Source organism: Squalius cephalus (genome assembly GCF_949319135.1).
Source record: "Squalius cephalus genome assembly, chromosome: 1".
In the NCBI taxonomy this organism is placed as follows: Eukaryota; Metazoa; Chordata; class Actinopteri; order Cypriniformes; family Leuciscidae; genus Squalius; species Squalius cephalus.
Genome location: NC_137122.1, coordinates 22,574,177 through 22,586,932, shown reverse-complemented (window position 1 = coordinate 22,586,932; position 12,756 = coordinate 22,574,177). Strand labels below are relative to the sequence as shown.

Genomic DNA, 12,756 nt, shown 5'->3' with positions numbered 1-12,756 from the left:
AAATAAAGACACCAAAGAAAAAAAAAACTATATTCAATTGCCAAAGCCTTGAAAAATAAATAAATAAATGAAGAACACAAATAAATAAATACAATTGCAGTGCTACGCTAAAGACCCATTTAGGTGATGTGCTGAACCTGAGCTATTTTTGTTATTGTTTTTTAATGTCTATATAGTTTGTATAAAGTTTTAGTTATATTACTACTTCAATATTGCGTTTCTCGTAAATTAGAAATGCTGGCTTGGCAACTATCTGAATTACATTTTTTTTATATTTTTTTTTTATTTCTTTTTTGCTAAAAATGTATAAACATGTTTTTAACAATCTCTAAACAGTATACGTGCATACATTTATAGATATGCATCCAGTTTGATAGCTGCTCCTGAAAACTCATGTGTGTGACAACCACCTTTAATATTGTGCTAAATATCTTTTGTGTTTCACAGAGAAAGAAAGTCATAGAGATATAAAAAAGTCATAGAGTCATGTTGCCATCTTTCTGTTAGAATATATAATCCACAGAATAACAGAGGAATGCAGTGAAGAAAACCACACGTCTGGATCTGAACAGGTTTGTGTTGTGGTTCATGTCCTGTGCTGGCTGATCAGAGAGCAGTGTTACAGTGTTCAGGCCAGTGTTTCCTCAGCTCTGTGTTCATGTAGTAATAGATCCACGTGATGAAGGGAAACACAGTGATTCCCACAGCAGTGCAGATCCTCACCGAGCCGACAGAACTCCTACAGGACACACACACATGAAGATTCACTACAGAAACCAGACCACAGATCAGTCTTATAAAGGAAAAGAACAGTGTTAAACACCATCTGTGAACATTAAAATATAAAACTTTATCAGATGGGTTACAGTACCTTCCTGAATGTCTGCACAGTAGCAGCCAGAAAACCACCAGCACGAGTCCACCACATTCCCTAAGAGACGAGATTACACCCAGGAAGGTTTATTTTTGGGTGAATTATTCCTTTATTTAAACGCTATCATGTTGTTCCAAACCTGTACAACTTTTATGATATTTTTAAAGAAGCTTCATGACTGTCAAGCTCCAAATTGATGATAGATAGATAGATAGATAGATAGATAGATAGATAGATAGATAGATAGATAGATAGATAGATAGATAGATAGATACAGACAGATAGATAGATAGATAGATAGATAGATAGATAGATACAGACAGATAGATAGATCCTTCGCTCTGCTGATTCCAGCGTTTAAGAGTTCAAAAGTAATATAGTCATTAATATCAGCACAAAACCTGTGCGGTGGGAGCTTCGTGGAGTGGGACGGATAATGATTCTCTGTTTGGCAGTGAAAGGAAAGACAACCAAGACATTCTGGACAAGGCCAAGGTTTGGGAAGGTCCTTCTCTATTCCAGCATATACTGTGCTCCAGTGCACAAAGCAAGACCCATAAAGACATGGATGGATGAGTTTGGTGTGGAAGAACTTGACTGGCCCGGACCTCGACCTCATCCAACAGCTTTGGGATGAATTGGGACGGAGACTGTGAGCCAGACGTCCAATATCAGTGCCTGACCTCACAAATGCTCTAATGGATGAATGAGCAAAAATTCCCTCAAAAACACTCCAAAATCTTGAGGAAAACTTTCCCAGATGCTCCATATTAATGTCTATGTATCTAAAATGCAATGTCATTAGAGTCGCTGTTGGTAAATACTAAAATAGTTTTAGTCCATATAGTGTAGATAGATAGACAGAAAAACACCATAAAGTTCTATTCATAAATCCACGTTCATTCATACTTTTATGTTCCGCAGCAGAAGAAAGAAACTCACAAGTTTTGAATGACATGAGGGTGAGAAAATTATGAAAGAGTGAACATGAAATTAACTTTTACTTCAAGACCAACAAAAATGAAGTGAAAAATGAAATCCTTTTCTGTTGTTACCTTCCTTCTTCTTGCTGGAAAATATCTGTAATTCCCTCCTTACAAAGTTTCCAGCCCAGAATGAGTCCAAACGTAGAGGCTATAAGCACATGCAGATCAGCGATTCTCCTCCATAGTAATGACTCTGGAAAAGCACATAGCGGAAGGAGAGTCTTCAACACTTTCAGCCCCTTTAATGATGTTTTCATTTACCGAAAATCTCACATTCAACCTGTTATTGTATATATTCACATGAATATTGTCCGGAAGTTCGCGCACGTGACGCCATAGTATTACACTAGTAAGTAAGTAAGTAAGTAAAGTTTATTTCTAAAGCACATTTAAAACAGCTTGCGCTGACCAAAGTGCTGTACATAATTGTATTGGCCACAGGGTAATAAAAACACATGTAATAGAAATACATTTACAAATAAATTGAGTTTAGGCTAAAACAACATTTACAGAGAAACGGCAGGTTGAAACACACTAGGCAGGAAAAACATTTAAGATGCCTAAAAGGCCAATGTAAAAAGGTGGGTTTTAAGTCTAACTTTAAAAATATCAATATGAGGGGCATTTCTGATGTCGGGTGGTAATCGGTTCCACAGCTGAGGGCCAGCAACAGAGAAAGCTCTGTCACCTTTTCGCTTAAGCCGGGACCGTGGGACATACAGCAGGCCCTGACTGGAAGATCTGAGGGCTCTGGAAGCTGCTTGGGGCTGAATGGTATTTGCTAAGTAGCTTGGGACCAGTGCATGTAGAGATTTAAAAACCATTAGCAGTATTTTAAATTGTATCCTAGACTGGACAGGAAGCCAGTGCAAGGAGGCTAGGATGGGTGTCATATGTTCATGTTTTTTTGTGTTTGTGAGCAGTCTGGCCGCTGCGTTTTGAACCATTTGAAGCCGTGCCACTAGAGTTAGAGGAAGACCAAAGTATAGAGAATTACAATAGTCTAAACGGGAGGTTATAAAGGCATGGATGACTTTTTCCAAATCTTTGAAAGACAGGACAGGCTTGAGTTTGGAAATTATTCTCAACTGATAAAAACTGGATTTCACTACAGATGATACTTGTTTTTCCAAATTGAGTTCTGAGTCAAAAATAACGCCTAAGTTACGTGCGTGAGTTTTAACATACGGTGCAAGGGGACCAAGGTCGACGGTGGTGGCAGTTTTGGATCTTGAGGGGCCAAAGATGATAACTTCGGTTTTGTTCTCATTCAACGGAAGAAAATTATTACTCATCCAGATTTTGATTTCTTTTAAGCAGTCTAAAAGAGGTTGCATTGAGTTGCTTGATTTTAGTGGGATGTACAGTTGGGAATCATCTGCATAAAAATGGAAAGCAATATTAAATTTTCTAATGATTTTTCCTAGGGGGAGCATGTATAGGCAGAAGAGTACTGGACCCAAAATGGATCCCTGGGGGACACCATGAAGCACAGGTGCAGGCAATGAATAATATTGGCCTATGTTAACTGAGTAAGTTCTTTGATGGAGATAAGAATGAAACCAGTTTAGAGCAGTGCCCTTGATGCCAACCCACTGTTCAAGACGCTCTAGTAATGTACCATGGTCTACAGTGTCAAATGCCGCACTAAGATCCAACAAGACTAGGATGGCATTATTTCCTGAGTCAAGGGTGAACAAGAGGTCATTTGTCACCTTTAGCAGGGCTGTCTCTGTGCTATGGCGAGTTCTGAACCCGGACTGAAATGGCTCAAATGTCTCTGTGGAATTGAGATATGAGAGCAGCTGCGTTAACACCACCTTCTCCAAGATTTTAGAAATAAATGGCAGTTTGGATATGGGCCGGAAATTATTGTGACATTTTGCATCTAGATTATGTTTCTTTAGCATGGGCTGGACAACCGCGTGCTTAAGATATGTGGGAACAGTGCCGGAGGCAAGGCTAGAATTAAGGATAACTAGAATAGAGGGACCAACAACATCAAAGGCATCCTTGATGATCTGTGGTGGAATGGGATCATGTGGGGTTGTTGATATTTTCATGTGTTTAACAATGTCACATAGCTCATTGTAGGACACTCCTTGAAATTTATCCAGTGTAGCTGTAGTTGTAGGGTGGAGTGGTATGGTGTCAGAAACAACATGAGCAAACTGTGCTCTGATGTGGTCAATTTTCAGAGTAAAAAACTTCACAAACTCTTCACAATTATTAATGGATGCCTCAATTTCTGGATAGACTTGTGGGTTAACTATTGAGTTAATAGTATTAAATAAAATTCTAGGGTGATGAGAATGTCTAGTGATAATATCCGAAAAATGCTTAGCCCTGGCTTTTTTTGCTGCACTTTGGTAATTGGCCAGAGAGTTTTTAAATATTTCTAAAGAGACTTGGAGGTGGTCTTTTTTCCATTTACGCTCCGCTCTTCGAGAAATCTGCCTGAGATGGCGAATGGAATCATCCATCCACGGTTGGGATTTAAAATTAGGGCATTTAAGTTTCAGAGGGGCCACAATATCAAGGATAGCTGAGCAAGAAGCATTGAAAGAGGATATTAGCTCATCGGGCTCAAGAGGTGTTCATGTGCAGTGATAGAGGCATTGCCTGCATCTCTCAAATAACATTCAGAAAACTCAATAACAGTAGAAGAGTTAATATGACGAAAGTAGTAGCCAGAAGATCTGACTGAATATAGTGAGTTCAATAGTTTAACATTGAACATAATAGGCATATGGTCAGAGAAGGATGCATCCTCAAAGGTTATGTTCTCAATAGAGAACCCACTAGGTAAATTGTCCACTTTAATCTTGACCGAGGAAAATCAAAAGTGTTTCTGGTGACTTGAGGGGGAGTATAAATTTTTTTTTCCTAATTATTATTTTTTTGGACCAATGAAATGTATTTCTGCTTCACTGCACTAGAGGGCAGCATCGCGTCTTACTGTGATCAACGGAAAACACTGTTTACCTGTTATTTGTTGATGACAGCAAATCGAAAAGCATAATCCAGCTGGAATAGCATAACCAACCTGCAAAACCATTATGAAAAAACCCACATTAAAACACTTGTTTGTTTTATAGAAGTTTAACATGTTTCTCGGTTAAAGTGATATTCTTACCATCCACAAAACGGCATCTGGATCATTTATCTGACACAAACAAGAAGTTAATCTGATAATTAAATGACCGTTATTACATTAATCAAGATTCATATTTAAAGATCATCTGCAGTTAAAACCCTTGTTTACCTGCACGTAAGTTGCCAGCGAGAAAAACATTGACATGAATAAATTGCAAACTCTCCAGACGAGCTGAGAAGACGAGACACTGATCTTGTTCGTCATTGTTTATTCATTCCAATGGATTTATCTCCACATTTCTCTGAAACTAAACACATTTGAACTTTGTATCATTTCCAGGATATGACGCGCAGCGGTGCTAGTAGAGCATTGTGGGAAATGTAGTTTACATCACACTGCATCAGACGCGACTCATTTAATTTCAGGACAGGTAAGGTTTCAGTTTCAGTCATTTAATAAGGTCAATTTATTTATTTTTTAGTATTTTTTTCGCATTGAATTCGTAGCCTAATTATACAGATTGCTTTTTAAAAAATAGCTTCTTTTGATTTCACCAGCCTATTTCTAAAATTAAAAAGTAATTATTTTTGTTGTTGATTAAGAACAACTGGCTACTTATATTTGCGGGAAAAAAAAAGTTTATTTGTTCTTTTTACTCATATCTAGGCCCCTCAGAGGCTAGTAATTCATATTACTTTTAAAATGTAGCTGTTAATATTCTTGGGGTTTATAATACGATGACTGTACATTTTCTACTCAAATGAGCTGTGTAATATTTTTCTTAATATTTGAAAAATGAAATCTTCTGTCTTGTAATGTAATTGATCACCAGCAGATGGAGACTCCAGCTCTCTTTGTCTTTTACAGCAAGAACAAAACCACTTAACGAAAGTTTTAAAGGACATTCTGACCATTTTATTAGTGTGTAAACTCTTAAGGAACTATTTTTAGACATTGATTGTATGTTATAGCAATAAGATGTATTTTTGAGAAGATAAAAAGATGTAAACATTGCATTTTTTACATATGGAGTTTTGTACTAAAAAATGTGCATTGCCTTCTAATATAGGCAAGCTACAGTTACAGTAAGCAAAAACACTGTATCACATGACATTATATGGAGAGACTCTATTACAGACAGTTAAGCGGCGCTTGATTTTTCAGATTTAGATTTTTGTTTCATCATAATTGCTGGATGTTTAGAGATTTACCTGTGTAAGGTCTGATTTCAGACACCAGACCCGGTGTCACATTTCACTGTTTGCTTCAATAGAGAGTTAAGAGGGGGATTTGTGCTGTAAAGACACTAAAAAAAACCCACAATGGACTCCTGCATCTGCTTACACACACACACACACACACACACACACACACACACACACACACACACACACACACACACTCACTCACACTCACACACACACACACACACACACACACACACACACACACACACACACACACACACACACACACACACACACACACACACTCACTCACTCACTCACTCTCTCTCTCTCTCTCTCTCTCACACACACACACACACACACACACACACACACACACACACACACACACTTTTAGATTATCCAAAACATGATTCAGTAGTTTTATTTAAAGAGCATTTCAAAAGCTGTGGAAGGGAAATCACAATATTTCAACACAATGGTCTGTGCGCTGAAGACTAATGCTTGTGATGATTTGAGGTGTGTCATGTTGTGCATTTGCATGAATTACATGTCAATCACAGAACACCTGCGGGTTCTATTCATGAATTATGCATGTCCATTTAGTCTATTATTAACAGACCCTACCGTTCTGCATTTCTATCTGTTCAGTGTTATACAGGAGGACAACATTAAAACCTCTCTTGAGAAACATATGAAACACTCTTACAAATAAAGGTTCCAGAAGGTTTTTTTTTTTGCAGTGATGCCATAGAAGAACCATTTCTGGTTCCCCAAAGAACCTTTCAGTGATCAGTTCTTAAAATAACTGTTTTTTTTTCTTAGTATGAAGAACATTTTAAAATTCAAAGAATCTTTTGTGGAATGGAAAGATTCCATAGATGTTAAAGGTTCTTAATGGAACAACCGATGCCAATGAAGAGCCTTTGTTTTTAAGAGTGAACCAGGTCATATTTCCTAGAACATAACTCATCTTATCGGTAAAAGCAAAATGATTAGTTGGTTTCAACATGAAGATAAATAGTTTGGACTTTCCATGAAAAGAGTGCGAATGTTTAAAACATGGCAGAATGCGTATGCAAATTTACCCTGAATTAATCACTAGTGGGGACCAAATGTTGTTTTGCAGTTGCAAAATATATTCAATAATCGCTTCTTAAATTACAGCATTTAAAAAAAACAAAACATATTAGATCAAAGTAGCGTCGAATCAACTTTGCGTTGCTGTCTGCGATCGCATCAAGGTTCAGACAAATTTGCATCTAGAAAAGCGGATGTTTTGGAAAGTGCTGTGGCAAGTTTTTCAGTTTTTCTGCCATCTAGTGGTTTAGAGGAAAATAAAATCAAAGGTGCCTTTTACCCCAGTGCGCCTGTAACCCCGTTGTCCTTAAAAGTCCTGGGCAGGTGCACACCAGTCATCCTTTCTGCTGTCCTAACAGTCCATTGCTTTTCAGTTGACGAAGAAAGTACAACCTTTGCTGGGCCTTTTGACAATAGAGGCTTTCGCACTGGGTAGTTCTGGGAACTTAGCTGTAGGAACTAGCCATCAGGGTGGTTCCCCGAGAACTAATGGTTCCCAGAGGAACATTTTCCTGGTTGCATTCGCACCGCCAGTAGGAACTCTGAAGTGACGTAAGCCGCGCTCGTTGTTGTGACTTTTATTTTGACGGTGCGGCGGACCTTTATTTTGACAGCGCTGAAAACGCCAGTGATCGCATACTCCATGTTCATTAGTTTACGATCTGTCTAACAGTCCTGTCTAATACGTTATTAGATAGAACTGTTATACAGAAAGTAGATAGTAATGAAACGTTATTAGCGTATGGCGTGTAGTTGATGTCCAGTGTTGCTGAGCAGAAATATTTATCTTGGTCTCCTCAAAGTCTTGTTGGATTTTCTCCTCAGCGTAAAGGTTAAGAGGTCCATCTATCACGGTTTTCCATGTTCGTAGAGTTAGTTTCTGGAGTAAATATGTAGGTTATAATCTGTGTGTTTACACAGCCTTTTTAAAAATGGCGGGTACTGGTGTATCGCGTGCGTTCAGCCAATCCGCGCACACTAACATCACGGATAGTTCCTATAGCGCTGGTTTAGAGCGACTCTGAAGTAGGAGTAAAGTAGTTCCTCCAAAAGGAGTTCCTAGAACTAAAATCGTTCCTAGTTCCTGTGGGGCGAACACGCCAAAATCTGGGAATTTACGCCAATAGTTCTAGGAACTATGAAAAGGTTCCTCCGGTGCGAAAGCCCCAATTGTGATTGTCCCACTTAAGATCCTGAGGGATGGTGGTGCCCAGAAACCTGAAGCATGATGCTGAGCTGGAATAATGCTGGGCTGTTTCTCTGATAGTCCATGATCATCTTCACTGTTTTGGAGTGTGTTCAGCTCCAGGTTGTTGCGACTCTTTAAACTCCTGACTGTAAGAAGACTCATCGCTGTCCTGGACGAGGCCGATGACTGTGGTGTCGTCTGCAAACTTCAGGAGCTCGACAGAGGGGTCTTTGGAGGAGCAGTCATTTGTGTAGAGAGAGAAGAGAAGTGTCCTTGTTGTGTCTCTCAATAGACCTCATGACCACAGATGTTTGGCTTTCCTTATCTTCTGTTTCCCGAAGACCTGGCACACATCCTCCTCACAGATCTGAAGTTCAGGCTGAGAAGCAGTAGGAAGGAGGTATTGATGGTTGTGTGGAGAGGCAGTCAAAGCAGGTCTGGGGTGTGAGAACTGGCTGTAAACCAGCATTAAACTCATTCAGGTCATCGGCCAGGTGTTGATTCTCCACAGTGCTGGGATAGGAATGAAAACCAGGAGGTCCTGATGGTTTTCATCTCCATCTGTGTGTTTATAGAGATGTTTCTGTGTTTGAGATCATAAACACACACCGAATGAAACTTGATCTGCGTCTCGTGTGAGTCGGCGTATTCGTCTGTGGGATCTGAGCTTTCCAGCTAATGTGAGACACCTGGGATTGAATGCAGAGGAATGAATATCGAGCAGATGTTCGGAGCGGGACGGTGAGGTTCGGGTTTCCTTCTCGAGTACAGCTGTGTTTTCTGAATCTCTCCCGGGAGAGTTTGAGTCGGTCAGGACTTCAATGATAAATAATCATCAGAACATGAACTCTGAGGAATAATCCTGCTGTCATCTGAAAACTCATGATCTGTAAATAGTGTTTAAAATGGGCTAATATAAAGGAGAAACCCCTTCAGTGTGAACATGGTGTTGCACAGCTCACTTCTCAGTTGTTTAGTTTATATCAACTTAGTCTCAGATGTTTCTCCTAAAATTCCTTAAGAAAAATGTAAACATGAAAAAGTGTAAATCGACACCTTGTAAGAGTCTAGAGCTGTAAATGAACGTGGAGCAGCTCAGGTCAATTTGATGAGAAATGTTTGAGATCAGATTGAGACTTTTGACTGCAGACTTTATCCTGAGCAAATCTGAGTTTAGTTTGAGATCTCTTCTGAAACTCTAGAGGAGAAACATGTGAGCATGGAAGCCCATTTTTGGCATTTATCGAAATGATGAGATCAAAAGGCATAATTATGACATAAACATAACGACATAAAAAGTCTAGATTAATACAAAAAGACAAAATTTAAATTTAAAAATTAAATTTAAATTAATTAAAATAAAAATGCTATCCCATAATTATGACTTTTTGACTTTGACTAATTATTACTATTACTAATTATTATTATATGACTAATTATTACTATTAATTATTACTACTAATTATTACTAATCTCATAATTATGATTGTGTCTTATAATTAAGGCTTAGTATCTCAAAAATATTTGTATCTTATAATTATGACTTTGTCTTATAATTATGGTTTAGTATCTCAGAATTAAATGTTTTTCTCATAATTATGTCATAATTTCAACTTCTTATCACTTAACTATGACTTTGTCTTGTAATTATGGCTGTCTCAAAATTGCAATTTTATTCTGATAAGTATAACTTATCTAATCATTTTGACTGTCATAATTTTGACTTTTTATCTCAGAATTATGACCTATAATTTTGGCAGTCATAATTTTCGACTTTTTATCTCATGACTGTCTTATAATTATAGCTTGGTATCTCAAAATTTCTTTTTTTTTCTCTCATAATTATGACTTATCTCATTATTTTTACTCATAATTTTTACTTTTTGTCTTATAATTATGGCTTTGTCTTATGTGGAGTATAAATAATATATTTATGAATATCAAAATTGAGATCAAAAGACATAATTATGACATTAAAAGTCTAAATGAAAACAAAAGTCAAAATGTAGATGTCATAATTTTTTACTTTTTGTCTCAATCATTATGGGTTAGTATCTCATAAATATGATTTACCAAAGCAATCAGTTTTTTCTTTTTTCTTATGTATCATAAATACTTCCAGATGACTATAAGCGGCTCAGCAATAACCAAAACTCTCAGTTTGATCTCCATTTAGTGTCATTACTAAGATAAACTATTGAGATATTAAAGAGATCTCATTGTTGAACCTGTTTAAACAGACTATGAGAAATGATTCAGCTGTACATAGTCAAAAACGTGATATAAAATATGCATTTCATGAATACATTGTGTTAATTTCAGTAATTTTCTGCTTGCATTCATTAAACTCTCTAGATTCAGCATCGGCCATTGACTGATTGACCATTGCTTGAAACTACAGTGTGCTGAGCTGAAGAACTGACCGTGTGTGTGTGTGTGTTCGCTGAAGCGAGGTAAATACACACTCACATCCACAGAAAGAGCCCACATGTGAAGGCATCAATGTTTCATGCACTAAACTGCCTCCTCCAGTGTCGAGCTTCATTAAAAGCTCTTTCAATAACGAACTGTTTCCTTGTCTTGTCTCGTCTCAGTGAATAACATCGATCAGGAAGGTCCTGATGAAGATGATGAAGGTCTGTGCTGGTCCAGTCCTGTATGCAGCTGATGCACGCTTGGTGTGTATGAATGATTTACAGGACGTTATATAAAATGGAGCAGGGCATCCCGTCCTGAAGCTCTTGAAAGCACTTTTGAAAAGGTTTTTTTTTTTTTTTCTTATAGTGTCCAGCTCAGAAATCCTCACTGTGATGGGAATGGAGTCGCCACACAAAACCCATTTCATCTCTGTGAATTCTCTGTCTTTTCTGGGCGCTGCATGCTTGTCGTCTTGTATTCGATCTGACAATGCTCTTAAATATTTCAGGGTGACCATTTACTTTGTGAAAATGCGCCTGAGAAGATCCTCACAGGCTGACCTGAGTTCCTTCCCAAACTCGCAGTCCCAGTCGGTTGAGCGATTTTTCTCATAGTTATTTTTTTGAAGCCGTTGCGTCGTTCTCATGTGGCATTTCCGTTGTCCCGTTCACTTCTGGCTGTCTGGAGATATGGAAAGAAAACAATAAGCCTGTGATGAGCTCTGTTTCCATCTCCCTACCTTGATGGCATTACCATACATAGTGCATCAGGACAGTCTGCTCTACAAAATAATATGTTACTGTATAAGATTTCATCTTCTAAAGCACATGCGTTTTTCATAGTGAAAGCAAATCAGAATGCATTGCATTGAGCTTGGTGACCAAAAAAAAAAAAAAAAAAAAAAAAAAAAAAAACCTCCAAAATGGTGGACGATTGTGTTTGGTTCATTTTTATGCTCTTTTGAGTAGCACATTGTTAGTTTTAGAGCATTTAACTCTGTTGGAATCATATATTTTTTTGCTTCACATGAGATTTATTTTGACATGCTGCCTATGTAGTGTGTTTCAAATCAGTCACTTATTAGGGTCTATAGTTATTTCTATATATTTTAAGATATTTTAATATATAAATATATAATTTTTAGAAGTATTTTACAATTCAAATCTTAAATTAATATTAATACACTTAATATATTATACTATATTTTATATGTAATCTTTAATATACTTTATATCTATATAAAATCTTTATATCTATATAAAATATTAATATAATTCATATATTATAATATATGCATATATTTGTATAATTAATATCAAATATGTATTAATACATTCACTTGTATGTATGTGAATGTATGTGTACCTCCTGCACTCAATGCATTGTTGTTTTTAGGATCTCCTTTTATGGCCCCCATTTTGAAAGATTTGAACATTTGGATCATATTTGTCTCTTATTTTACAATATTAAGTGATGTTAAAAAGATCACTGCATGAAATGAACTGTTTGACTAAAGACAAATGTGCAATTTTCCCTTTAACTGAACTGACTACATTAGGTTACATCAATAACAGTATAGGTCTTAAGGGTCAGATTAGGTAGACATGGCTCCTTTTATATAACAGCACATTTTAACACCATCACCTGTGCCGTATTTTGTTCTGATCTTATAGAGAAGGCTGTGGACTCACGGTTTGACGCGGTTGGTGAAAATCCGTCGCAGCATGAGAGCGATGGTGGTCAGGACCATGATGGTGGTGCACATGACGTCTGTACTACAGTGAAACTCAGCAAACACAAATAAACAACCCTCAGGATTCTCACCGGGCAGAGGAAGTGAACAAGGGTCACACACACACACACACACTTTCACCATGCCCTGCACGTGAGTGAGATTATGTGTCTGGATTAGCGCTAATCTCAGC

At 37.5% G+C, this 12,756-nt stretch overlaps 1 protein-coding gene across 1 annotated transcript; it reads right to left on the bottom strand.

Moving 5' to 3' along the window:
* Positions 1-263: 263 nt before the first annotated feature.
* LOC307167048 (transmembrane protein 220-like) lies at positions 264-6,467 on the bottom strand. Its single transcript, XM_079885940.1, has 6 exons — positions 5,126-6,467; positions 4,997-5,026; positions 4,846-4,906; positions 1,930-2,053; positions 872-931; positions 264-739 (listed from the first exon to the last, which is right to left on the bottom strand). Exons 1-6 carry the CDS (start codon positions 5,219-5,221, stop codon positions 607-609), a joined length of 504 nt encoding a protein of 167 aa, XP_079742066.1. The 5' UTR covers positions 5,222-6,467; the 3' UTR covers positions 264-606.
* Between the last annotated feature and the right edge of the window lie 6,289 nt (positions 6,468-12,756).